The 27,141-nt window shown below is 45.9% G+C and overlaps 1 protein-coding gene across 6 annotated transcripts in view; it reads right to left on the bottom strand.

Annotated features, from left to right (window-relative positions):
• The window catches only part of FRMD4A (FERM domain containing 4A), a 576,901-nt gene that overhangs the window by 282,076 nt on the left and 267,684 nt on the right, over nt 1–27,141 (bottom strand). The window contains exon 1 of one of the 6 annotated variants that reach the window (XM_074358297.1): nt 21,929–22,409. The exons of 4 other annotated variants lie outside the window; for them this stretch is intronic. In XM_074358297.1, the coding sequence (XP_074214398.1) occupies nt 21,929–22,021 (93 nt within the window). In that variant the 5' untranslated portion in view covers nt 22,022–22,409. Of the gene's footprint in view, nt 1–21,928; nt 22,410–27,141 lie in introns of those variants that run through there. One more of the 6 variants, XM_074358294.1, reaches the window with a different exon arrangement.

Below are 27,141 nucleotides of genomic sequence, written 5' to 3'. Positions count from 1 at the left end.
CCTATAATGGAAAAGAATCTGAATATATATATTCTTTTTATACATATATAACTGAATCACTTTGCTGTACACCCAAAACACTGTAAATCAACTATACTTCAATAAGAAAAAATCTTTTAAAAATTCCCTTTGTTTAGATCTCTTCCATGGCCTCCCAATTTCTGACAGACGCCAGACGGCCCATATAAGTGAAACAATTACTTAACCTAAGGCTCACTGTTTCTCTGAATTTGCAAGAGGTCCTTTTCCTCAACTGGCAACCCTAAAATTGGACAGGCAGGAGGAGTAGAAAAGCAGGCGCTGGGAAGAAATGTAATGGCTTTTAATGATTCAAGAGAAAAAACGTAATTACACCCACCCAGGCCATGAAAGCATCTGAACGTCTATAAGGGAAACTAGCTGAGACTTTGTTTGACTTGTCATGAACAATACAGTATGATGAATTCTTTCCTTTTTTTCAAAAAGGTCTCTATGTGGCATAATTTGAGGTAAATTTCCATGAGAGAGGGAGGAAATTGGATCAGGGTATTGGTTATTTCTTCCTCGATGCAGAAACAAAGGTGATGATTTAAGACTCGGCTGTGAGGAGACGCTTAGGAGCTAAGTGCCTTCTGCTCGTGTTTCTTAATAAACCCAGGAAGATGGCCTTGCTGTGTCACAGCTGGGAGCAGGCTTCTTGTTAATTAAGGACAGGTAATGGGCGGGTCTGAGACCTCCTTCGTGAGTTTGACCACAATTAAGCAGCCTGAGGCACCCTCTCAAGGGAACACCCCACCTCTTCCACCAAAACTCAGGCTGGATTTCACAATGTAAAAAACAACCACCTACATGGCAAGGGCTTCATGAAATTAAACGTGTGTTCGAAGCCCAAACCAGGATGACAACTCCTTCATTTCCTGGGTGAAGCATTTACCTGGCAGGTTTCACATGCTCTAACCCTCTGGGTTTTAGATATTAATCTTTAAAAAAAAATTGTTGTAAAATATACATAAACAAAAAAATTTTTTTTACCATTTTGACCATTTTTTAGTATACAATTCAATGATATGAAGTAGATTCACATTGTTGTGTAACCATCACCACCATTCATCTTTAGAACGCAAAACTGAAATTCCGTCCCCATCATGAAAACTGCCCCCAGCCCCTGGCAACCGCCATTCCACTTTCTGTCTCCATGGATTTGCCTACTCTGGGTACCTCAGGCAAGTGGAATCACACTGTATTTGTTCTTTTGTGACTGGGCTTATTTCATTTAGCATAATGTTTTCAGGGTTCATCCACGTGGTAGCCTGTGTGTTAGAATCTGCTTCATTTTTTAAGGCTGAATAATAGTCCATTGTATGCATATACCATATCTTGTTTATCCCTTCATCTGCTGATGGACACGGGTTGCTTCCACCTTGTGGCTTTTGTGAATAAGGCTGCTATGAACGTGGGTGTACAAATACTTGTTTGATTCTCTGCTTTCATTTTTTTTTGGCTCTATAACCAGAAATGAAATTGCTGGATCATCTGATGAGCCTATGTTTAATTTTTAAAGGAACTTATCTATACCGTTAGATAGTCATCTTTTGCCCTACTGCTTCTGCCCTGTCCTGTTCCTGGCCGCTCCTGAGACAGCCTGGGACCTTTCCCACAGATAGACACACAGCTGCTGACCTCTAGGACTTGTTTACCCTAATGGGCCCTGCTCAGGTGGCCCTTGGGTGAACCTGACCTTTCCCATGTCTGCTTGATTTGCATCGCATTCCTAGGCTGGAACCCAGGTCCAGCTCTGAAGTCCAGCTCAGGTGGCATGCTGCGTGGTCCTCACAGCTCCATCCCCCTGGACACTCAGCACTGAACACTCTGCTCATAGTGACTCATGGGGCCTTAGCATGAGGGGGCAGGTTTTGCCATTTGAGGGCCAAGCATAATAAAAGGAAGTTGGGGTTGGGTGGTGCCATGTGGGCAGATCACACTGGCCTGGGGTGTTTTAGGGGTCAGTGGCTTCAGGCTATTGAGGCCGTGGCCCCATTTAAATTATCCTGAATGTAGGTTGGCTTCTGGTGGTGGGTTTGAAGTAGGCTCAGGCATCAGGATGTGGAAAGATACAGGAGAGGGATTGGGATCTGATCTGATCTGAAGGAGGGCCCCCAACTAGAGCAAGGTTAGCTAGAGCGAGGCATCAGGACGGCAGCCCCAGCAGGCTCCAGTCTTCACGGAGAAGCAGACACAGATCAGGGTCAAAGGCACAAGCATGCTGGTCCAGCCCGGGCTAGGGAGGAAACAACCACAGCCTGGGGACATGAGGGTCCCCAGCACACCCTAAGCCACTAGATACCAGGCTTCAGAGCCAGTGGAGGCTTCCTGCTAGGGCCAGCTGGCCTCCGGGACCTTGGCTGGATTTGACCTGTGCCAATTTAGGGAGGGGGAGTTAGCAGTTGTCACACTTGTACCTGGGAGGGACCTGCAAGGCGGGGTCTGACAGGTTACTACCAATTGGTTCCGAATGAAACGCCCCCCACCCCCACTGCCGCCACCCATCACAGTGATGCCACCAGTAGCTTTGGACATCTCCGTTGCCTGGAATGTCAAGTTTGCAAGGCCTGCCTGGATCCTGCTTGACAGACTGTGGCCCCCTCTCCCCAGGCGTCAGCATTCCAGCCAAGTTAGCATCCCTCCCTTACCTGGCCCCTGCTTTCCCGTCAGAATCACCCAGGAAGCTTTAATGAAATGCTTTGCCTGGGCCCCACCCCTCAGGATTCCGATTTTATGGGCCTGAGGGAGAGAGCTGGTATTGCTGTTCTTAAATAAACACCTCAGTGATCCTACCGTGGAAAAGAAGCATGGCCATAGCCCAGCACTGAGGTCTCTGTGCCTCGAGGACGAGTTCCTTTAAGTCATAATGTTCCCTCAGAGTCCAGGCCAGCGTGCTCATGCTTTAGCCTGCATTAGAATCACCTGCAGGATGTGCCAAAACAGACTTCCAGGCCTCAGCCCAGACTTTTGGACTCAGTGGATCAGGTGTAGAGCCCTGGCATTTGAATTTTGAACATGTTCCCAGGTGAGACTGAAACTTCCCTCGGCATTACACTTCGGGAGAACTGCTGATCTAGGCCCACGACACAACTTGATGCTTGGATTTAGGGCAATTGAGAGAAATGGATGTGGGTCACTCATGGTTTGTACTGTTCCCAATTCCATTCTTTGACACTCTTTTCAAAAGAACTGCCATTTGCCTCTGAGTATCACAGTAGGGGCTAATAAATGAACTTTTCGCCATATGCAGAATGGAAAATCAACACTTAAGGAACTTCCACTCAGTCATTCCTTGCCCCTCCCACCCACTTGAAAAAGAAATTCAATACTTAAAAGAAATATTTTGTTAAAAGGAATCCAATCTTTCTTCCCACCATAAGGACCCACTCGTTGACTTGAAAAGCCTGAACCTTAGTAATGCGTGTTGATTCCACAGTTAAAATGGTTTCTTAGTAATGTGGTGTTTCAGGAGTTGAGTGCCCCAAAGGCCAGCATGAAACAGCCAAACCGAGACCCTGAATCACTTACTCCTTTGTCCCTGTGGCCGGGAGGGCAGAACATTCAGAGGTTACAATCCGCCATCAACAAAGAGCGTTTAGACTCTTGTTTTAGCAATGAGTGACTCATCTTTGTGTCGTTTTCTTGTGTCTGCCTCTCTCCTCTCTCCCCTCTCACTTAACCACCAGGAAACTGCCGGCAAAACACTTACTCTTCTTTATCTCAATGCACAAAGGACACAAATGTTGCTGATCTGGGAACCTGACTTCCTGTTATTAAGGAGGACATCCTACAATTTAATGGAGCAAGATTTCTAAGCAAAGCAGAAAGTCGAACGATTTCAGAGTTTGTTCCCCACCTACAATTAACTAGGTCACAGCTGTAAAGGAAGAGGAGGGGGAATTAAGTCACTCCCAGGCAGAAGCAGTTGATATCATCTGTGGCCAAGAAATAAACACTTCATTTTAATTTTTAAAATGAAGAGCAATAAATCTAACAGAAATGAGTACATTTGAGATAAAACAGAAAGTGAAAAAAATCTAATCAGATAAGAGGCCAGGGCTGGTGTCCCAGGCCTAAATATTTTGTTTCCTATTTGTACAAAACAGGGAAGGAAATGGAAATGATCTCCTTCATATATTGTTACAACAAAGTGTTACAGCTCAGTGTCACAGCAACCTGGATCTTGGTGAGAGACCAAGCAGCACTCAGAAAGTTGGAGAACTCAGGTTTATTACGCTGGCAGGCACAGAGGAGTTAACACTCCAAGCTCTGGACCCTATGTGTAGGTTTACACAGGCTTTTATAGGCTAGCAGTCAAGACTTTGCAACATTTTGCAACATCATATGCAAATAAGGTGTTAGAAATGGACCAATCATGAGTGAGCCTTGGGAACCAATAGGATCTTAGGGGTAGGTTCCACTCTCCTAGAAGCAAGCTGTTTTACAGAAGCACAAAAGTGAGATAGTGGCCCTGCCAGGGAGTCCTGCCAGTCTTTCCATGGGGCTTCCCACCTCAATATAAAAGCCATGATCTGCCTTTAATCTGTGCAGAGGACTTCTTAGGATTCCACACAACCCATAAAGAGTCCCATTTGGTCATGCAAGGGTTACAGATTTTTTTTTAAGGCTCAGAATGGTGTCAGGTCTGTTGGACTTCCACATTTAGCAAATATAAAATTCTTATGGTGGACTCTGACCTTGGTAGGACATCAAGGAGGGAGAGACCATTCCAGGGTGGATGACATATTTAAGAACTCACACTATCCAAGGAAGGAATGCTCTTCCAAAAGGAACAACTCAAGGCACTGTGTCCCTTCTCTTCTGTCTTATGACCCCCTGGTAACCATGGGTATCTCACTGCTCACTCAGTGGGATGGACAGTCACACTGATCTTGCCCAAATACCTGTACAAAACAGTCATGGTGAAGACAATAGACAGATAGATGGATGGACAGACATAGAGATAGATATAGAGACAGGCATAGATTAAGGGATAACATCAAGAAACAAAGATGAAAAGAAAAATAATGTCTGTCCACGTGTCTGTGAGGACACTGAGTACTGAAGTGTCCTCCATGGACACCTCAGTGCATCAGCACTATTAGAAATGTGTATTCTCAGGCCCCGCCCCGGACCTGCTGAATCAGAATCTGCATTTGATCAGATCCCTGGATGATCCCTTTGCACACCGACATTCGAGAAGCACTGCTTTAGAACAGAACAACCCAGATCAGTGATCTTCAATAACTTGTTTTTACTTATGGAAATCTTTGCCCAAGTGAAACCGTCAGTGGAAACATAAGCGTCTTAGAAGCAGAACCCCTCTGGTTGAGACAGTGAGTTAGCTGAGTCTTCTTGGCCCTCTGGTGGCACATCTCACCCCTACCAGCAGTTACTTCTATGGTGGGAAGCAAGGATGCCCAGAGCTGGTACCCTAACACCTATGGTCCCAGAGGGCACAGGCCACCCCTCTCTGAACAACAGCTAAGCCCTGGCATATTATGGGTGTTCAAGCAATATTAGATCATTGGTAACAACTGATTTGGAGGCAAGATTAGGTGAGGAAACAGCTCAGACGTGCCACAGGACACAGGAGGAGAAATCTAAGGGAGTGGGGAGATTGCTTACTTCATGTGAGAGAAAGGCAAGAGAAACAAAAGTAGCCCTATAGTTAGAGCTGCCAGACAAAATATAGGCCAACCAGTTGAATTTGAATTTCAGATAAACAACGTGAGAAAGACTTATACTAAAGCACTATTAATTTGTCATTTATCTGAAATTCAAATTTAACTGGGCATCCTGTATTTTAATTTGCCAATCTGGCAACTTCACTCCTCCCTTGAAGACACTTTTCCCAGAAGCTCAAGCTGCAGGAGTCTCCCTCCAGTTTAGACCCCAATCAGATTCCCTCCGGAGAGGTCTCTGCCCAGGTTCAAATCCCGGATCTGCCAATGCTGGCAGCTGTGGAATCTTGGGCAAATGATTAAATCTCTCTGCTCTGTTTTCCTCATCTGTAAAGTTGGGGTGCACAACAAGGCCTGCCTCACACGACTGTCTGGGGGTTAAAGGAGAAGGTATCTGCAGAGTACAGCACAAAGTAGGAGCTCACTGAATAAATGTACTTTACATCCATATCTATCAGGTCAAGTTCTCCTCGGTCTCAGCAACTTCCTTTCTGCCTGAATTTGCTCCTAGTCATTTACTTGGAGACCTGAGATCAATCTGCAGAAGGGATAAGAGGAGAAGATTCTTTCCTCTCCTTTCTGAGGGGCCTGGCCTGGCGCATTCATCCGGTCCCTGCATTTCCGTCCTCCTGCTCCCTAGAGGCCGTGTCTGGGGACGTGTTAGGGAAAGAGGGAGAAAAATGTGTCACTCGATATTTGCTCCTTGACCCTAGCTGACCCAGTTAATTCACTGCAGGATGGAAGGAAGTGCACTCAGGAGACCTTCCTTTGCCAGAGCTTCTTGGCCGGATGTCTTAGCAATCAGGGAGCGAGGTCTTGCTTCCTTGACACTTAGCCAGCATTGGGTATTTCAATAATCTGGCGAGGTGGACAAGCCCTAGGACAGTGACATCTTACATCTCAAGGTCAGAAATTCTCAGAAAGCTGCTGAGAACTGAAACCAGACTTTAGGATGTGTTATGTCTTCCTCTTGGGGTAAACCTGACCATTGAAGCCTTATCAACGCTCAGCTTTTGTTTCCATCTTTGTTTCCATGAATGCCAAGATTAGAGACTAGATTCTGGTAATGAACTGTTCTTCAACATTAAACAAAGGAAACAAGAAAGCCAAGGAATCAGGGGATGTGTGGGGCTCAAAGATCCCCCAAGGAGGAGAAATTAGAGCCAGCTTCCACGGTGAATTCTGGTTCAGAATCCCTAGTGGAAATCAAACAATTCTCCTGAAACTGCAATCTGAGTGCTGCGGTTTCCCTGAAGCTGTGGCCCGGGCTTCCCTCCTTTCCTTGGCATGGACCCTCCTCCTGCAGCAGCAAACCTTTCCCGGGAAGCTATTGCTATTTGTGCATCTGACAGTTTACAGCAGAGCACGCTGAGAGCAAAATTTAGAAAGGAACAGAAAAAAGAAGCGGAAGGTGAAAAGGACAAAACAGAGGCTTCCAGAATCCCAGTGGGAACTTAAAAGTAGCAACACCTCCCAACAGAATGGGTTAGGACTCTAGAGAAAAGCCATTCTCAGACAGAGTTGCAGCTTATATGGGAGGTGGGCATCAGACACGGAGGTTCAGAATGAGGATGTTCACCTTCTCACCTTCCACTGGGAACACCGTCTAGAGTGTATTCTCTGAACTTCCCAAGGGTACCTTTCTGACTGCCGCCAAGGGGCTACACTGAGTCACAGAGTCCATACGGCACACAATGGGAGTGAAATGGAGTAGCTCTGCTTTTTGGGGCTGAATATTCCAAATGAATTCATTTTCTTCTGGGAAAAAGAACTGCCTTGTTCAGAGCACGATGTTCCCATGGCTCAGCTTACCTTGCAGCATTTTGGATACACCTGTTGGGATCGTTAGTTCTGCCAAGAGAAGCGAAGTAGGACTTTGTTCTGTTTTTTAACTCTCAATTGACTAGGTTTCCATTGTGTTGGTTTCCTTTATAGAATCTAACATGAACAGAAGAGAAAGTTATAGGATTCCATGCTGCTTGGCAGGAGGCAAAATATATGCACATAAATAAACAGTGGACCCTTGAACAACATGGGTTTGGACAGTGTAGGTCTACTGATACATGGATTTTTTCAGTGCTCAGTACTACAGTACTACACAATTTGCGGATGGTAGAATCCACAGATCCAGAATCTTGGATAGGAAGGAATTGTAGATCCGGACAGCCAACTACAAGTTATACTCAGATATTCTATTGTACAGAGGGTCAATGCTCAAATGTATACTTGGAATATAAGGGTAAACTAAGAAATTAAGGGTAATGTAAAATAGAAAAAGAAAAGAAGGAAAATGATGGTGTGAAAAAGCATCTATAACAAGCAAGTTAGACCCCAACTTTAGCCTTGAGTTTCCTGGCAGCAAAGGTAAGCAGGGTAATCAAATTGAACCACATATTTCTTATTAGCTCCAAAAGTAATTAACAGGGGGGACTTCATACAATATTTTAAACTGGTATTTTGGAAAAGGCTCTGAAGCATTTTTACAGATGATTCTTCTGTTGGCTTTCTGAGCAAGGTGGTCCCTTACCTACTCTGCCTGCCCACAGCCCAGGCTGTGCCCATACATGCAGCTCTGTAAGTGGTTCCAGTGATTCCTTCAGACTCCCTCTTACATTCTGCTTTGAATCTACTTCTCCTCTAATCTCACTGGTCTCCATCAGCCATTTCATTCTAGATTTCTCCAGCTCCATCTAACTCTTTTCACACTCAGGACCCATTAACCTGTCTGCAGGGCCTCTGTTAGGGATTACTTCCACCAGCAAGCCCTCATTCCTTGTCTTGGTTTTATGTTCTGTAAATCCTGCCCACCCCACTCCATGTCCTGCCTAAGCCCTACATCTCTTGGCCCCAGTTCTGGCCAAATGGGGTGCTGCATCACTTAAAAAAAGGGTACCAGCCTTCAATAAAGATGAGTTAAATTGTAATAAAAGAACCTCAGCAGGCACTTGAGAAAATACAGTCCAGGTATATTGATATTTGACCATTTAACTTCATAAAGATAAAATATAAAATGATTAAAGTAATGAATATCTACCATATCCATTGATCTGCCTCTCTTGGGTGTCATATGTCCCCAGGAAGCCTTTGGTTAAGTGCTGGAGGGCAGTCACTTCGAAGTTGCCTTATCCAGCAAGAGGCAGATGTGAAGATAGTCTGAGATTAAAATTAAAGAGATAAATCTCTGCTGCAGATACAAGTGAGAGGTGCAACTTGGAAGGGACAGTTGAGAAGCATGCCTGTGCCATCCTCCAATTAGAGCACCATTCCTCCTAGAGAGCCTGGTAAGATCAAGAGCTCCTGTGGGTAGAGTCAATGCCTTCATCAGAAAAGGAACTGTGAATCCATTCAAGTCCTTGTGCAAGGACTTGGCTGAAACCCCAGAATTCTCCTCCATTGAGCATGAAAGAGATAATTTCAAATGAAAAAAATTTTAGTTCTGCTGTTACCAGCCAACCACCTTGACCATAAAAGAACCTCAGTCTGGCTCTTGTGCAATCTCTGTTTTTGAGTAGGACCACACATAGCTTGGTCAGTAAATACGAGTTAGCTGCAAACTGTATCTCTAGGTGATGGAGCAATTGCCTCACTGGATGAAAACTGTTTGATATCATCCACTTTAATACCAGAGAACATTTGCCAAAAGCAAAAGAATGAGCTGATGCTAAGATGCCCTATCAGGTAATAATTAGACTCAGTTGCTTCTTAAGTTCTATTCCTTCTGCTGTTGCAGCAAACTGTGTTACAGCTCCATTGTGACAGCAACCTGGATCCCAGCGAGAGACCAAGCAGCACTTGGAGGGTTGGAGAACCAAGTTTATTATGCCAGCAGGCCCAGAACAGAGAACACTCCAAGCTCTGGACCCTGTTTGTAGGTTTACTTAGGCTTTTATAGGCTGCCAGTCAAGACTTTGCAACAGCATATGCAAATAAGCTGTAACACAGTAGACCAATCAGGAATGAGCTTTTTAGAAATGGACCAATCAGGAATGATAGAAATGGGCCAATCAGGAGTGAGCTTTTATGCAAATGAGGTGTTACAAATGGGCCAATCAAGAGTGAGCTTAGGGAACCAATAGAATCTTAGGGGTAAGTTCCACTTTCCTAGAAGCAAGCCCTTCCACAGAAGTAAAAAGCGAGATAATGCCGCAGGCCAGGGAACTGGATGGCACTGGCAGGAAAGTAGTGGCCCTGCCTAGGGGTGCTGCCCATCTTTTCATGGGGCTTCCCATCTCACTGCTAGGTAGTAACACCATGCTCTCAGCAAAGAGGATGCAGTCTTCCTATTTCCTACAGCTGGAGGACATGCATTCACTTGTTCATTTATTTCAATGTATTTTAAAATTTGCATTTGATCTATCGGAAGATTTTTTTCCCTTTAAATTCTGATTTAGCAGTAGGATTATGATGCCAGTTGGAGGGTCTGAGGATCTAGTCCAAGATTAATTTTTTTGTATCATGATATCTCCTTTTTATGATATTTAAGACTGGGGAGATAGAAGACATAGATCTTTGGGGTGGGACGGTGCTCATTTTATTGCAGAAGTTGAAAACTGGCATCTTCTGGGCCAAATGTTGCCTGCAAACACACTTTATTTGGCATGCAGTGTTTTTCTTTAAGCTTGGATTTGTTGCCAGCACATAAAAATTGAGGTATTTCATCTTTTTCTCACACACATATATACATATAGATGTATATATTTTTTCTTAATCTTAAGACAATTGTACAGAGATTTTCCTTTGAAAAGTCAGAAGATCCAGGAACATCAGCCCCAGTTTGCTCATGGCAAAGCTGAGTAGTAGCTGGTCTTTTGCTAAGACACGAATTCTCCAGTGTGCTAGGTACCTCGTTCCTTCTTGACCTACGTGTATCTGACCTGCCTGACTCCTGTAGGCATTTGAGTTATAATGCCTGTGTGGGGCCCTATTTTATAGGACGACTAGCATGAATAGAGGCAGCTCAGGTTTAAGATGAAGGATTAGGTCCTAAGGGTACCATCAGAAATAGAGATAATCGCTTGAAAATTGCAATTTCTGATTGGTGGGTCTCAGAAGGAGCAAGAAAAAGCCTTGCCTGCACTGGCCCTATTCTAACACACATGACACATGTTTCTCTTGTGCCACCTTAAGGCCATTTGACTGAAGGAAAAAGGAAGTCTCAGACTCCAAGGTATTTTTGTTGGCTGTTGGGCATGTTGATCCCATGCTCTCCAGAGGGGACCTCAGAACACAGGTCCAGAGATGGTGCTAGAAATAAGGACTATTAAAATGATTAAGAACAGACTGGCTGAGTGCAATGCCACAGGATATTGGTACCCCCCACCCCCACCCCCAGAGGTGAGCATAGAAAGGGATGGCGTGTGCCCTGGGGACCCTGGCTCCCGCTTTTGGGCACCATCCTCTGGACAGGTGCAGAGCTCCCATCGGAGACCCTGGTGTGAGCAGATCATTCTATGCTGTCGATTTTAAAGCAACTAGTTCTCCTTGTGAGTTTCCAGAGAAGTTTTTTTTCTTTCTTTAGTAGCTCCTCTCCCTAACTGCTCTGACGGTTGACAACCCAGGATTGGGACCCAGCAGGATGCGGGGTGGGGATTCCCCTTCCTCATCCTCCCCGTAAGTACTGAGTTGACATCTTGACGAGAGGGTTTCTAGAACCCAGCGCCCACATGAATGGACCTGGCCCTGCAACAGGGCAGCTCAAAGCAAGCGTGTTACTGCGCACGTGCAGAAGAGTTTCCCGGGGGTGCTGAGGGCAGACCCTGTCCACAGGCAGGAACACTGATTCCACTTCGGAAACAAAATAGCCTAATTCCACAACATCAGCCCGGAATCCTGGGAGAGACTCACAACACGTCTGCTTTTTTTTTTTTTTTTTTTTTTGACATTTCAAAAAATAAAAATTTTATTGCTATTTATCTGCATGTTAAGTATCCCATTTGCAGTGCATTTAATATGTTTTACAGCTAAATATTTCAGTTTTATCTATGTGCTCGATAGTACGTCTGCTTTCAAAGCTTCTCTCATACTAGTTTGAATTTGATGGACCTAAAAGGAAGAGGAAAGGGGGTGGGGAGGGGATCTACACAGGTGGTAACTGGGGTGGATGCTCCCCATTGTCCCAAATGGAAACCCTTTCATTAATGGGCCCTACATCAAGGCTATGTTCCAATTGCTGATGAAGGTCAGATTTTCTTCTACAAGAAACACCTCGGAGACCCAGTGAGACAGAGGCTGATGTCAACGACGTGATTTCTTCCAGTTCAATCCAAATCCAGTTACTTTTACCGAACAGGTCCAAACCCCAACCTTCAGAATTCAAATTAGGACTGGCTCATTTCAGGCATTTGGTGGCGGGCTCAGTCCTAAATTATACTTCCTCAAATCTATTCTGGGACTTGGCTGGGTTGTGGCCCTCTGACATGTGATAGCAGAAACCCATTTTTTCCCAAACATTTTCAGAAGCAAAACAAAGCAAAAGAAAAAGAGGTTTTCTTCGGATTGATCTGATGGTGGGGTGATGACTTTCCATGCAGGTGACCAACGTAAGATGTTGAAATCTGTCTTTCATCTTCTCTCTTGCCTTTTTCTTTTTTTTGGCTGGACTAGCTCTCAGGGACCAACTGCAGCTCTGCTTTTCTGACACAGTGGTTTAAGTTGAGGGGGGCTGTTTGAAACAGGGATGCTGTGTTTCTGGGGTGCTATAAGGAGGAAGATTCACTGCTGGGCTTGGCTGCCGAGACTTCCACCCACTGTCCCCCGTCCCGGCCTCTGCTTCCTCTGTCCAGGACTGACCTCAGGTTGAGAAAAACAGTCCTGAGAGTTTCTCCCTTTTCCCAACTCCGTTATTTCTGTTTCCTGTGCTGTGCGCTTTTCCCTACCTCACTGGTGCTTTTTTTCTGGAAAACTATACTTCCAATACTTATTAAATACTGAGTATTAAATACTCAGACTTCAGTCCATGTTATAACACTTAGAGTTTCAGATTCAGGATGTCTGGGGGTGGAGACGGTGCATCTGTGTGTTTGGAGAACACCCCGGGGATTCTGACGCCTGCAGCTTGCTTTTTGATCACAAGCTTTTTGATGACATTGGAGCAGGATGATTTCCTTGTCCTTCTCTTACTTAACGATCAGCAGCACTGGACAGTCCTACACTCCCTCCTGAGAATTTCTCTTCAATTCTCTTTGCACCTCACTGGATGCACTGTATTCATCTTCTTGGCTGGTTCCTCCTCTTGGAACTGCCTTCTAAGCTTGGGTCCAGTCCTCTGATATTTCCTTGTGCCACCATCCAGGTGATATCACCTCGTCTTGTGGCTACAAATACTAGCCTCCAAGGGTGTACTGGTAAATGTTCAATCATTGATTGCCCAGGAAAAAAAAAAAGTCCTGATTTGTAATGTTTGCCAATTTCCATGGCCCATTTCAAGCTGCCCACGTGTGGTCACTGAATGTGGAGTTGGGAAGAGATGTACTCAGTCAGCTCTTCGGAGCTGGGATAAGCCGGCTCCATCATTCCCTATTAACATCCACATTTATCTCTCCAGCCCAGACTCTCATCTAAATACCAAACGTGTTTTTAATGTCCTCCATTTGAATTTTAAACCATCATCTCAAGTTTAACACACCCAAATAGAACTCCTTATCTCCCCGCCCCTGCTGTCATCACCATCCAGCTCTTCCTGTGGCATTTCCCATCTTAATGTCAACTCCATCCTCCGGCTGCTCAGGATGCCTTCTTAACCCCTCTCTTTCTCTTGTTACCCAGTCCATCGGCCAATCCTGGTGACTCTGCATTCTAGATAAATCCAGACTCAATTAATTTCTCACCACTTCCAGAGCCAGCATCTCTCATAAAGATTCTTATACTAATGACCTAGTGAGTCTCCCTGCTTCCCTGCCTGGTTCGCTGCCAGTCTAGTAGCCAGTGAATCCTTTAATACATGTCAGCTGAAGTCATCCTTCTGTCTCCAAACCACTGATCTCCTTCTGTCTCGCTTAGAGTAAAACCCCGAAGTCCATGCCATGGACTGTGCAGTCCTCTGTCATTTGAGCTCCTCAGACTCCCCTGACTGCTGCTGCTTACCACTTACCCCCGGGCCCGCCCCCTTTTGCTCTGCTCCAGCTCCAGCTGCTGGAACAGAAGGGGACCTATTCCTCAAACCCATCAAGCGTGCTCTTGCATCACACCTTGTGTCCTTGTGGTTTCCTCTGCCTGGCGGGGTCTCCCCTGAGGTGGCTGCACGCCTGGCTCCCTGACTTCTTGGTGTCTCTCCTCAAACATCACCTCAACAGAGAGCTGCCTTATAGAGAAAGCAGCACACCCCATCTCCCCTCACTCCTTATCCTGCTATGTATTTCCTAAGAAGCCTTCTCACCATGGAAATCCTCGTGGGGGATTTCCAAGACCCCTCGCAGATACCCAGATGCATGGATGCTCAAGTGTCTGATGTGAAATGGTGCAGCACACTCAGCCTCCTGTATCTGCAGGTCCCACACCAGCAGACGAGGAGGGCCCACAGCATCATGAAAGCAGAGACGCTGCTGTATCCCCTGAGCCTATATCGCTGCCTGGCATGTAGTAGGTATTAAATAAAAATCCATCGACCTCATAAATAGAGTGTTGGGTCCTAAACATTAGACTCCCTAAGGTGTTTATATTCTGAGACTGATTTTGTTTGATTGAACATGGACCACATTTTCCAGAAATGATTAATATACTTCTAAGCCTCACTAGTTTTCCTGATTAATGTTCCAATAGTGGAGTTTGAAGGACAATTTGGAAGCAATCTAACCATTTGGGAACATGACCTTGGCATTTTTGAGGAAAGTCAGCAGGCAGTGAAGGAAAATGACCAGAGGCATGTTTATGGGCTGTCTTCAAATATTCACACGGATTCTGATTAGGGGTAGAAGGGGCTGCCCACACACTCAGAAGCGTTACTTGTGTAGTAGGATTTCAAGACGTTTTCCATGAGAAAGTTCCCTGCTAAGACAAGTTGAGTCACTTTGTTAGAACTGGTAATGACACAGATATTTCTCTGCACAAGAAAGGCAGGCACTCTGCAATGCTATCCTTTGTGCATCAGTTCTGTTGGATTTTATGACCCTGAAAATATTCTTCTCATTCATCTATTCACATTCATTCAATAAGTGTGTATTCATGCTATATATGTGCTGGGTATTGCTCTAGGCTCTGGAACTGGGTAGAAAAACTGATCAAGTCCTTTGAAGCAGTTAGTTATTGAGTGACTGGAAAGGGAAGAGAAAAAAAGAACTGAAAAATCCACAGATGTGGTTCATCCACTCCCAGGTCACAAAACAAAGATCCATGGCATAGTTTCTTCTATATTGTTTCCTGCACATAAGATAATACTGTTCTCAGAGGCGCATTGATAAATCAACACAAACAAATGTGGATTGTTACAACAATGTGTTCAAAGACACTCTTATATTACACAGGTGCATACTCTTCACTCTGCTAGAGCAATTTATAAGAGATCTGCCTTCAGAACACCTATAGTGAGTGTCCTGAGAATTCAAAATTGATTGTATGAACATGAGCTGCAAGATGGCAGGGTAAAACATACCCAGAACTGACTTCATCCTTGCTCCAGAGGAGAAGAACTTTGCCAGAGCAGCTGCATCTGATCTCAAGTGATCTAAAAGGAAGCTTTGCATGGCACTAGCTTCTGTGACTTCAGAAGGCTGTGATAAAAGTACCCAGAAAGCAGACCCAAAGTGAGGGGAACTTCATAGGATGTCCCAGGATAATGTGTCCAACTTTCAAAGAGATGAAAAGTTTTTCCTCTTATTGAGAATGACACTCTTGACTAAGAATCCAACACATTAACTCATTTATTTTCTTTTGATGTGAAGACACAAGACGGCACAGAAACTAGCTAATTTCGTTCAGCTAGCATCTGGCCCAGATAATCCATGCTTGCAACAATCTCACCTTGGGGCAGTGGTTCCCAATGTGGCCTCACAGTGGAATCCCCTGGGGGATTTAATACTGTTGATGCCTGGGTCCCCTCTCTGGAGATTCTGCTGTTCATTGGTTTGGGGTGTGGCATGGATGTTGGGGTTTTTAAAGCTCCTTAGGTGCTTCCAGTGTGAAGCCAAGGCTGAGAAGCACTGCTTCTGGATGAGTGATGGTATTTGACCCAAGATGTTAATGAGGGTCCTTAGAAGGTGCCAGGACTGGAGGATGAGTCGTCTAGAGGGGGAAACCATTGCCTGGTTTCCAGCTGAGCTGGAGAGCCATAGTTTGGTGCAGGATGGTGAGGCTCCGGGAGGTCCTGACCATTTCAAGAGTGCTTTCTAGCCCTGCTTTCCACACCTGCCTCGGGAATGAAAGCCCTGGGCTGGTACCAGCAGAAGAACAGCCTTTCCACTACATAATCTCATTCTGGCCAAGATGAGATGTCATTGGTTTACCTTGACATGAGCTGCTGTAAGAAACAAAATAAACATTGGCGCACCAAGTTGGGGTCACTTAAAATGGCACTGGACTAACCAACGTGGGGAAAATGGCTTTCAATGCAGTTTGTGTACCCGAGAATTGGAGTCCCCGAGAGTTCATGTCCTTTCTCCTCCAGAGAGGGGTATATTTATAGCAGGAACCAAGCCTTACACAGGATGAGGGGGCTGGATAATAATCTGTGTGAATACATTGATCTGTCTGAACCGTTTCTTGGCTGTCTGCTTTCCATGGTAATAAATATCCACTAAAAGCCGTCTGCTGTATGTGTTTTTGGTAAAGTCTCACACTTCCCTGCATGAATACATTCAGAATGTAAGCACCACACGCTCCACTACAGAGACTCCGTTGTATTATGAATTCTTAAGTTATGCAGCTTAGCAGCTGTGATAATGTAATGGTTTGCAAAATAATAGACGGGCCATACGTCAACCTGGAATAACACATCAAATAATGAATAACGTGGGTGCAAAAAGGTTTAATTTATACTGTGTTAAAAATACTGTTCCAGAAATACCACACCATTTCAGTCTTTCTAAGACCAAAAAAAAAAAAAAAAAAAAAAAAAGCACCCTTTTACTTAGATATTTAAATAATTGTGTAAAAGAGATTGCTTTCTTGTTTATTTTTCAATAAAAATGTTGAATTCCTGTTACTCTGAGAAGAGACACATATTCTGAGTCTGATCAGTTGTTCACACATAATCGCTCTACTTCAAGGTGTGTTCTTTGGTCCTAGAGTTCAGGATAAATAAGAGAAAAGCATTTGTCTCCTTGGTTTGTATTAACATGTAAGAGTGGATGCATTTTGCACCCGCAAGACTGGGGCTCGTGGTCGTTTAACACAAGGAGTGAGACTGTTTCTGTTGATGTCTTCATTCTGATTCTCTTCCCAGATTTCCTCACTGCGGGACGTTTCTAGCAACTGTCAGATTTCACTCATTCCTTCATCTAGTGACTATCTGTTGCTCTCCTGATATGAACCAGGGGCTGAGATGTGTTCCCTGCCCTCAACGAGCTTGTCCTCATGTGGAAAACGGATGTGATGGAAACAGGCTGGCTATAGGCGAAATTCAATGCTGTGTGATTTGTGCTATTTTAAGGGAGATACAGAGCACTTTGGGAGCCTGAAGGAAGGTAGAGCAGTTATTCTGACCCAAGGAGTGGACAGGGTACCTGGAAAGGCTTCCAAAGGGTGTTATCTTTAGGCTGAATGGTGTGAGTAGGGAGTTAAGGAGGTGGAGGGAGGAGGCAGTATGTATCAAGCTGACAAAAACTCATGCAAAGACCATGTAGCAAGGGAGAGCATGGTAGTTTAGAGGAAGTGCAGAGTTGTTCAGTGTGGTTGGAGTACAACACACCCAGGGCAGGGTATGGGGAGAGATGAGGCTGGAGAGGGTGGGAGGGTCCTGATTATGAAGGACTTTGTAACTACATTTAGACATTTGAACTCATCTTCAGGCAGGGATTTTAGGTAGACAAGTCAAAGGTGATGGAGTCCTAACCAAGAAATGGGGAGAAGCAGCGAGAGAGATTCTGGAGCTAGAATTGGCAGCACGTGGTGACTGACTAGATGGGGGACACCAAGGCTGGGGAGGAGGCAGGTAAGATGCCTGCATTCTACTTTGGGTGTTTAGGTAGCTGGTGGTGTTGGAGGAAGAGGAACAGGATTGTGGGTGAGATGGCGAATTCTACTTTGGACACGTTAGACTTGTGGTATTGAGACACCCAGGAGAAGAGAGATGTCCAGCCCCCCAGCCCCAGATGTCCAGACTCCCTGCGTGAGTCTGGGTGAGAGAGAGGCTATATCAATGGGGAGGTGGACATCCTTCATCAATGCACATGTGAAAACAGTGTGGGCTGGGCCACGTACAGCTTGGCCCACTCACTCTTAGGGTTTGGACCTATAAAGATAATCTCCAGCGTGAAACCATTGCCTCATATTGTAGGCTCACAGAAGTTTAGTAAAAGCATTCCCCCCCGTCCCCAAGGCAAACTCCCAGAACATAGGTCCACATTTGCTCCTTCTTTAACTCACTTATTTATTATGTTCTTACATTCACTAGAATTTTCCATGAAGTCCATTTTTACCTTTCCAGCTCTAGAAGGAAAAGGTCCTACAGAAGTATCTGGGGTGGGTAATAGATTTCCGGCCAAGATGGCAGAGCGGCAGGACCATGAGCGCACCTCTCCTTGCAGCTACAACAAAACCACAGCCACCTGCCCACCAGCCATCAAGAAAACAGACTGGAGCCTAGCAGAAGTATCTGGGCTTGAGTAAGTTTAGTTACTTGGTATTGGTGTGCAATGAATTTGCAACATGCTGTTTTTCATGTCTTACATAAAATTGGGAGTCCAAGAGAAGTTAGAAATACCTCTGTCTTGGCTTTTATCAGATGAATAGCCCTTCAAGGACCTCTCTGGGTGACAGTAAGTGTGACTCAGAGTGTGTGTAAAAGGTTAATGGTTATTAAAAATACAAGCCAGTGTTTCTCAACCCAAAGATAGGCAAACTTCAAAAAGAGGCCAATCATTAATGGTTGCTTTCTTTCCCTACATGCCAGGTGCCATGGTAGGACCTTGACATACGTCACCTCTAAACCTTAACAACCGTCCTCAAGGGGAGTTAGTGCAGGTGGATAAACCAGGCTGAGGAAGCCCGAGTCACCTTGCCAAAGTCAGACAATTGATAGATAGCCAGGCTCTAGTTTCTCCGGGCAGCGTGGTGCCTCCTGATGCGCCTACATCACCTTCATTAATTATCTCGTTGCTGGATTAGAGCCCTCCTGTGTTGACTTACAACTCTTTCTTTTATCTAAGCCTCGGATCCCTAACCTCGCCTATGTTACCAAACACGGCATCTTAGATTTATTTTCCTGCCCTGCCTAGCCTGGTGATGAGTTGATGGTCGTCTGTGAAAACATATCAACAAGAACTAGGGTTGGTCCTCCTGCCCGAGTGTTTTTGAAATCAAAATTTGATGGCTGTCGCGGTAGCATGGTTAGAAAGGTGCATTTCTTGCTTTTCCCACTCAACTTCTAGGCAGTTGGAAAACGGAAGCCCTTGTTTAATCCTGGGCATGTAAGGGCTCATGACTTGTCAGCGCACTAGGTCGTGAGTTAGTCATTCTCTCTGGTCTCTGCACCTCTGCCTTTGGTAAATTTCCTTTCATGTGAAGTACTAGTGACAAGTTGGGCGTAACCCATTTCTCAGGGCCAAGCTACACTGTCCAGGCTCCCCCAGGGAGTGGAGGTGATGAAACACAGGCTCAGTGGCTGGCATGGAAGATACCGGGTCCCTTGATTAAGGTCCTGTTCTGTCATTGACTGTCTGTCCCCAGACAGAAGACGAAACCTCTAGAATGCCGTGGTTTCCCTGTCCATACAGGGCAAGGGTAATAATCCCCGTTCTCTGCGTCTCATTACCAACTCACGGTCGTCGAGAGAGAACAAATACGAAAGGGCATCGGGGCAGAGGTGTTATAGAAAGGCGAGGCCTTAGAATCATTAAATGCCACGAGATGGAAGAAATCCTGAATGTCTGTTACCCTCTGGGCTGCTGATGTAGCCGAGAAAGCTGTCTTGGCCTTTAATTCTGGGCATCCTGAGGAAAGAGTGCTGGTTCCCAGTGCCTGCCCTTAAAGCAAATGTCATTTCTCACCTTTCCTCCCCCCACTTTTATATAAACAGATGACTCTGATTCTGAAAACTGCCATAAAATCAGCAACGGCGTAAAAGATCCAATTGATACCGACGTGACATCATAGATTCCAATTACTTGCACTGTCCCCTGTGGTGGAGGGTGAGAGGGGAGCTCATAGCAACGCAAGGAGACTCTTCTTTGAGTGATGGTGTCCCAGCCCCACCACTTCCCAGCTAGCAATGGAGAGCAATAGGACATTTGATGCTCCAGTGATGTACGTGCTTCTCTGAAGGGCCCAGAGGCTTTCGGATCAGACTCCACAGAGTTCCTAAGACCCGGGCAACACTGGTGTGTGCCCAAGGGCCGGACATAGGTCCATGTCTTGAATGTAAGTAAATGCCAGCACATACAACAACAGACATGTTTTATACAAGACACCGTGTTTGTACCCTGTTAGTTTTTCTTAAACGAATAACAGAAACACTAACTGGATACATCTGGATTTACTAAACGCACGTGATTTATTAAGCATCCATCTGGAGATGCTAACGGTTAAATAGGTTACTATGGGGTTTTGTGCACATCTGCAGGAGAACTCTCTCCCTGGGATTAGTCATGTTGTGTAATTCCACTGTGGGTAAGTCATGCTTCCAAGTGAGTTTTTGTGAACAGAATATATTAAAGAAACTGAGTTACCAGACAGGTCAAAACATTTTCACCAGAAACTAAAATCACGTTCAGTAGACGCTAAATGTGTAACTACAATGATAAATTTATAAATTTTGCTATACCGGTTGGTCCTATATTCAGTAGCTCTTGGTATAAAAGCGGGCACAAGTTAGGCACTGAACACAGTTAAGTTGTTGACTCTGATATGGAGCACAAGAAATCAGTCTTGAAATAAAGACCTACACACAGCCCGAATGGGAGGTGAAGTTTTTTTTTCCTTCATTAATATGCAAATAGCAGAAAAAAAATGTTAACATCAAAAGTCAGGAAATCAACCCCGCCTGGAAGTCTAGCTAGCCCCTCGTATTTGTAAAGCTTTAATCACGTTTTCCTTCCATTTAAAAATCACTGGGTAGTAAGTACACAAACCAGAAAAAGTCACTTGAATTAAATGCTGTCCCTCTTACAAGGTGCAGCAGGTTGCTTCTCTGTCATGAGGACCGTTTGCGATGCCCGTTGCCTTATTGATTTTAGATTACACCTTAACCCAAAATGTCTAAGCAGACATCCATAGTGCACGGGGGGTGGGGGGTGTGCTGCCATGATTCAGACAGGGGCTTTGGGGGTTTCTGAGACCCACAAACATCCCAGCCCTGCGTCGGTGCAGGCACTGTCCCTGCGGGAATGAGCCCAGCGTCCTGAGGACGACCAGACGTGCTTTGACTCCAGCCCCCCGCCCCAAACTGCACCAGTCACTCCAGAGAAGGACAAATCCCCATTATTGTTTCACAGCATCTTCTTTGCCAGGCGGTACCGAACAGTAAGCGTGCTTTCAGAAAATTAACAGAGTAATTTTGAGCCAAAATCCACAGTATTTTAAAAAACACCCCAAATGATAGTAAGGTATTTGAAACAACAATAGCAATAAAACAACAGAGGGGATTTTAATCAACCAGGTGCATCATTTAAACCCTCAAAACATCACAGCTCCTTCATGTCATCATCACCTCTTTTGAAGACACTGTCACCCAGCAGAGGAAAGAAAATTTTCAGCCCTGCTGCACGAGTGGATCTGTTTCACTAAACGAAGAAGAAAACAGGTTTTGCAGCCCAAAGCTCTTCTCGACAAGCACTCGCATCTTCTGTCCTCTCTCCCTACCCCAATCAGTCCCTACCCCAATCTTTTCTCTTGTATTTCATCTCTAACAGCCCCCATCCCCATGCACAGCCGACAAAAATTTGTTTCAAAATTCTCATCATTATCTGCTAAGAAAAACAAATTACATATGCCAGAGTATTCTACGGACCCAGGGGTTTGAATTTTTCAGGAAAACATGACTACCAGAAGGGATGCTGTGTACAATGAAAAGAACTGTCTCCCTTTCTTTGAAGCAATTGCTCGGTGAAAAACAAACAGTCGACCACGTCGCTTACCCTCTCCACGCTGCGTCTTCTCAGAGATCCATAAGGAATTTTCAGTAAAAGTCTTTGGGATCTATTCGGAGCCACTGCAGCCTGGACCACCATGGTGTAGAGCCGTGTGTGTGTGTGCCTGTGTGTGTGTGTCTGTTCCCAGCAAAGGGAGAGACGGAGGCGTCCTCAAAACTAAGTTACGGTCTCCTGGAGGTTTCCCAAAGATCAAATAACCGAAAGAGCTTTTTCTTTCGACCATATGAGTCAAGATGTGGTGTGTCGGGAGGTGGGGGGTGGGGAGGAAGAAAAACAGCCCAAGTTCTGCAACTTCAGCCTGCCTCCAGCAGCTCAGCCCAGCTCCCTCCTGCCTGCCCCTGCGTGTCAGTCTCCCAGTGAGTCTGCAGGTCCCAGAAGTGGGCAAATGACGCTTCTGGGGGAAGTGATCCAGAAATGTCAACTTTGTTTCTCGTGGTTCCAGATGGTAACCAGGTCAGTTGTTGATTCGAAGCCCTATCAGACGTATTATTCATCCCATCACGTGACTCCAAGCCCCTCGGCCATACAGTAGGTCACATGCTCACCTTAAAGAGACTATTTGGAATATCACCATCTGGTGCGGAGATTAATGTGCAGTCCTGCATTCTGATTTCACTCTCTTCTGAACACAGGAAAAATAGTTGGAGGGCAGTGACATAACACACTGGGGACTTCAGGGGATCCCTTTTCACAGTCATAAATTATACGTATGACCCTGAGCATCAGACATGCATGTCTGTTTCTTTCCTTGCAGCTTTCCAATGGATGGGAAAGAAATGTAGGCATATAGTTAATTATATATGTGAATGCAGTCCACAAAGAGAAAGTGTGAAAGACGAAAGGAGAAAATGTTTGTATCACATGGTTCAGATGAATCAAATCAAATATACCAGACAGACTTCCATTTGGCATCTCCTCATTTAAATGTTTGTGTTACAGAGCATTTATTTTTATGTATGGCAATAAACATGAAGAAATTATGTTTGATTTTACAAGGCTCTGCAAAGGACTGTCTAAGCTCAGATGTACCCATCACACTTGCCTGTTCGTCCCTAATCACATGGTATAATTCCACGTCAGACAAGCTTCTCAGACTGATGGTACACATGCCCTAAAAATTTAAGTTTCCTGTGATATTTTGTTACTGATAGCTTATTCAATTCTGCAACACCCCCCCACCCCATCTCTACTCCTCCCTCAATCTGCTTATTTCTATAGCAGAGAAAATGACTAAAAAGAAAAGCAAGGGGCTTCCAGGATTGACAGTATTTTAGTTTTTTTCTTTTTAACGTATTTCTGCATCCGCTGCTCCTCTCCGATCCCAGGATTTATGAACGGGATGCCATTTCCTTTGTAAAAATCCTGTGCTTTTGGGTGTTTGCCTAATATCACTCTTCTGCTTTGGGAACCAGGTTTTATTTACTCTCTGCAGGCTCATTTATTGAAAACGATGGAAAAGAAAGTTCTGTTTATTCTAAGAATCTGATGGGAAGTGGGGGTGGGGCGCAGAGGGAAAAAAAGTGGAGTTTGCCGCTGCTCGAAAATGAATCAGGAAAAAGAACGGGGGTGGGGGGGTGTTGGTGGGGGTAGCGGTGGGAGGGATGGAGACGTGGGTCTGGTCACCCAACTCAGACACACATTAAGAGGCAGTTAAAGAAAGCATCAAGTTGATGTGGGAAATTCCAAATATACAACAATCAGGCTTTGTTCCTAATGGGATCCATATGTGCAGCCGGAGAGTTAGAGGGGGAGAGAGAGGCAGGGAGACAGGGAAAGATGGAAAGTTCTCCAGCGTGACCTGCACAGAGACTTGGGTGACGTGGTTTAGGCTTACAGACCCTTCTTCCTCCTCCTTACTTCCTTCCTGCGCTGCCTGGTTTCCAGCTCTTTTAGGGGTGCAAATAAATCTGGAATGATACTCCATTCCTCAGCCAAATCAACAGAATCTCTTCCCTTTGTAAAACTCCATTTGACTACAGACCGGTTTCGAACAAAGGATAGGCACATTCTCAAAACACTGATCAGTCCAGACCCCTGGGATTTCTGTTGGAAAATGCAGTTTGAGAGGGGGGCAAAGGATTAGATCAACTGAGAAATCACTGTCTCTCTCCTGACCCAGGCCAGGGCAAAGCCCCTGGGAGCTGGATTTATTTATATTTGACTAAATGCAACTTCCTGTTTCCCAGGGGTATTAATGAGTGTTTCACTGAAGGGCTTAAGGCTTCATGGCATAGTTCACATCATAAGGGACACTTTGATGAACTAAGTGCAAATAAAACAAAAACATATGCCTTTGATTAAAGTTAAAAAACATATAGATGAGAATGTTAATGGAAACAAAAATAACCCTTGGCCAGACTCCCACACATTTGAGCCCCACACACTCTACTTCCCCAGGGGCAGGGGGTGGGGAGGAAGATCATTTCTCATATCAGCACCGACAGGCGCCTCGTTGCAGATCAGAGAGAGGAGGAGGTGGCCCAGGACCCTCCCCAGTCCCCAGAGAGTAGGTGGACACCTCCTCAGAGAGGTGTGAAGGCTCTCAAAGTTCAGCTTGTTCAAAACTATCTTTCTGATGGTCTTGCTGTGGGTGTTTGAGATCTAAAATTAAGTACTCCGACTAAAGTATTTGTTTCCAAAAGATCACTGTTACAATACAAATATATTTCCTTTGAGGGGATAGGTACACATACCTTAACAGATATGACCAGTTTCGGAGATGTGAGGGTAACTAATGTTTACGGAGTACATAGCAGTGGCCAGGCAACGTGCTGGAAGCCTACCAAGGGCTGTCTCCATGGCAGAATTGTTTCATTATCTAGGTTTTACAAGTGATGACACCGGGGCCCAGAGAGGGTTAATACGTTGACCAGGATAGCACAGCTAGAACTGTCAGAGCTAAGATGAAAACAAACAAAGTCAGTTTGGGTGATTTCAGGGCCCGAGTGGGTTCATTACTCTCTCACCTGCCACCGAGGACTTTATCAGATTTCAGCCCTTGGAAATCTAGAAATGAGATGCATCTAAGGGAAATGGAAAAAAATCACTGTCTTTGAAGGAGAGAGGACTTCAGTACAGGACATGGCATTAGACTGAGCTGTGCTGGTGTTTCTGGAACCACTGCCTTGAGGTCCCTTGGAGCTCAGCACAGGGTACGGAAGAGCCAAGAAGCTCACAGGAGTGGAGGAAGAACCCAGGGAGGCAGCATCCCAGGAGCAAGCACAACCCAACCCAGGGCTGAGGAGCAAAGGGAAGAGCTGGTTACTAGAGCCCACGGCCCACGTCACCTGGCAGAGGCTGGAACCCTAGGGACCCATCCCGTGGGACCAAATCACTGCTGGAGCCACCAGCCAAGGCCAAGTGTGCAAAAGGGGGTCAGAGAACTACCTTGCATCTCTCTTCCTACCCCTTCCATGAGCTGAAGCCACCCACCCACGCGGAGCTGTGGACATAGCCACAAAGGCCGGGCAGGAAAGGGCAGGGAATAGATTTGAGGATGAACCGCGGAAGACCAGCCCCGAGGGACCCAGGGACGCTGGAACAAAGAACTGGACAGTGGTGAATTTAGAACTAGCTGAAAGAGAACAGAAGGACACGAGGAAAACCTTTGGAAGGCAATACAGCTGTCGGTCCCCCTCCACGGGTTCCACATCCGCGGATTCAACCAAACGTGGATATAGGTTTTTATCCGCGGTTGGTTGAATTCGTGGATGTGGAACCCGCGGATCTGGAGCGCCGACTGTCAGGGACTGGAGCATCTGCGGATTTTGGCATCTGCAGAGGTCCAGTAACTGATCCCCTGAGGAACCCCTGAGGGACTGTATTACGTAGAGAGACCACGTTTTTGCCAGGGTGATGGCTGATGGGGTTCCCTGTGCGTCCAGGGAATGGCCTGACCGCCACAGAACAGACCAGGATGATGCTCCCAGACGGGATATCAATGACCTTGCGGGAGACGGGGAAGAGAGACACCTCCACTCTAGAGTCCCTGAAGCTGCTGCTTCTGATGCCTCTGGGAGGCAGCGCATGACTCGAGGCTGGTGGAGCTTTGTTCTTGTTTGCTTTGAGCATTTGCTTCCCATCTCCATGAAAGTGTTCACATTCAAACTCTGGAATGAAAATGCATAGGAATCGATTGAACCCCATTTCAGGAAAATCAATGGTCCTGACGCACCAAAGCAAGATGTATCCAATCAAATGGGTGTTCATGGTCACGGAGAGCAGAGATGAAAGAGGCAGTGGGGATGAGGACCTGACAGAGGGAAAGTGTTTGGAGACAGCAGGGAGGCAGGAGACTCCACCCGGGCGATGTGTGTGCCGGGTGCGGGAGCCGACTCCCACGTCAGGCCCCTTGCGGTGCTGGTGTCTGCTGGCAGCCCTGGGGAGGGTGGGAGACCTCCTGGGAGAATACTGGGCACAGACATGGGGACTGGCCATTGTAACTTCCTGCCCAGAGTAAGCCTGACATACGGAATCAAGTGTTTATCCCCGCTGTAGGCCCATGGCCTGCAATGACCATTTGTGAGTCTAAAATTTTTGGCGCTGGGAAGGTCCACGTGGACGCCTGTCTTCCCAGACTGCAACTCACCGGCACTAAGTAAACACACTGGCACAGCTGGATTTTGTTCATCTGGTGGACTGTGAAGAGAGGGGGGTCGTAGGACAGAGGGGTTTTGTCTGGGGGAGGTGACCGAGGGTGCGCTGTGGGGGAGAAAGGGGGGGCATTCTGAAACTCTGGGGTCAGAGGGCAGCCCGAGGCCACCGCAGGTCAGAGGCGAAGGGCAGTGAGCTGAGAAGGGTTGCGAGGGTGAGCTGAAGTGTCCTTCCAGAAAGAAGGACAGAGTCTGAAAAATTCATCTCTGGCCTTTTCAGAGGTGGAATGTTGCTTCCGTGAAGGAAATGAAGACATGGAGAGCTGGCGGAGATGTTTCCTCTAAGGTCCATCTCAAGCCATTCTTTCTGCTCAGCTGAGCAGGGTGTTAAATGGGCTCTTTCTCAGTTTCACTGGTGGTTTCAAGGCAACAGGTGCCACTTTCTGCCACATCCACCCAAGGGTTTGCAAGGGTGGAGGGTCTGAGACAGTCTTGACACCCTAAGCTGACCTTGCCCTGCTGGCTGTCAGGGTAGGGGGAGGGAGGGGAGGATGAGCCACTGTCCCCACACCTCAAGCCTGGTGACAGGGGCTTTGAGGCTCCCGC

The sequence above is a fragment of the Camelus bactrianus genome, chromosome 35, assembly GCF_048773025.1.
Source record: "Camelus bactrianus isolate YW-2024 breed Bactrian camel chromosome 35, ASM4877302v1, whole genome shotgun sequence".
Lineage (NCBI taxonomy): Eukaryota > Metazoa > Chordata > Mammalia > Artiodactyla > Camelidae > Camelus > Camelus bactrianus.
Note: the sequence above shows the minus strand (reverse complement) of the source record. Positions and strands in the feature narration are given on the sequence as shown.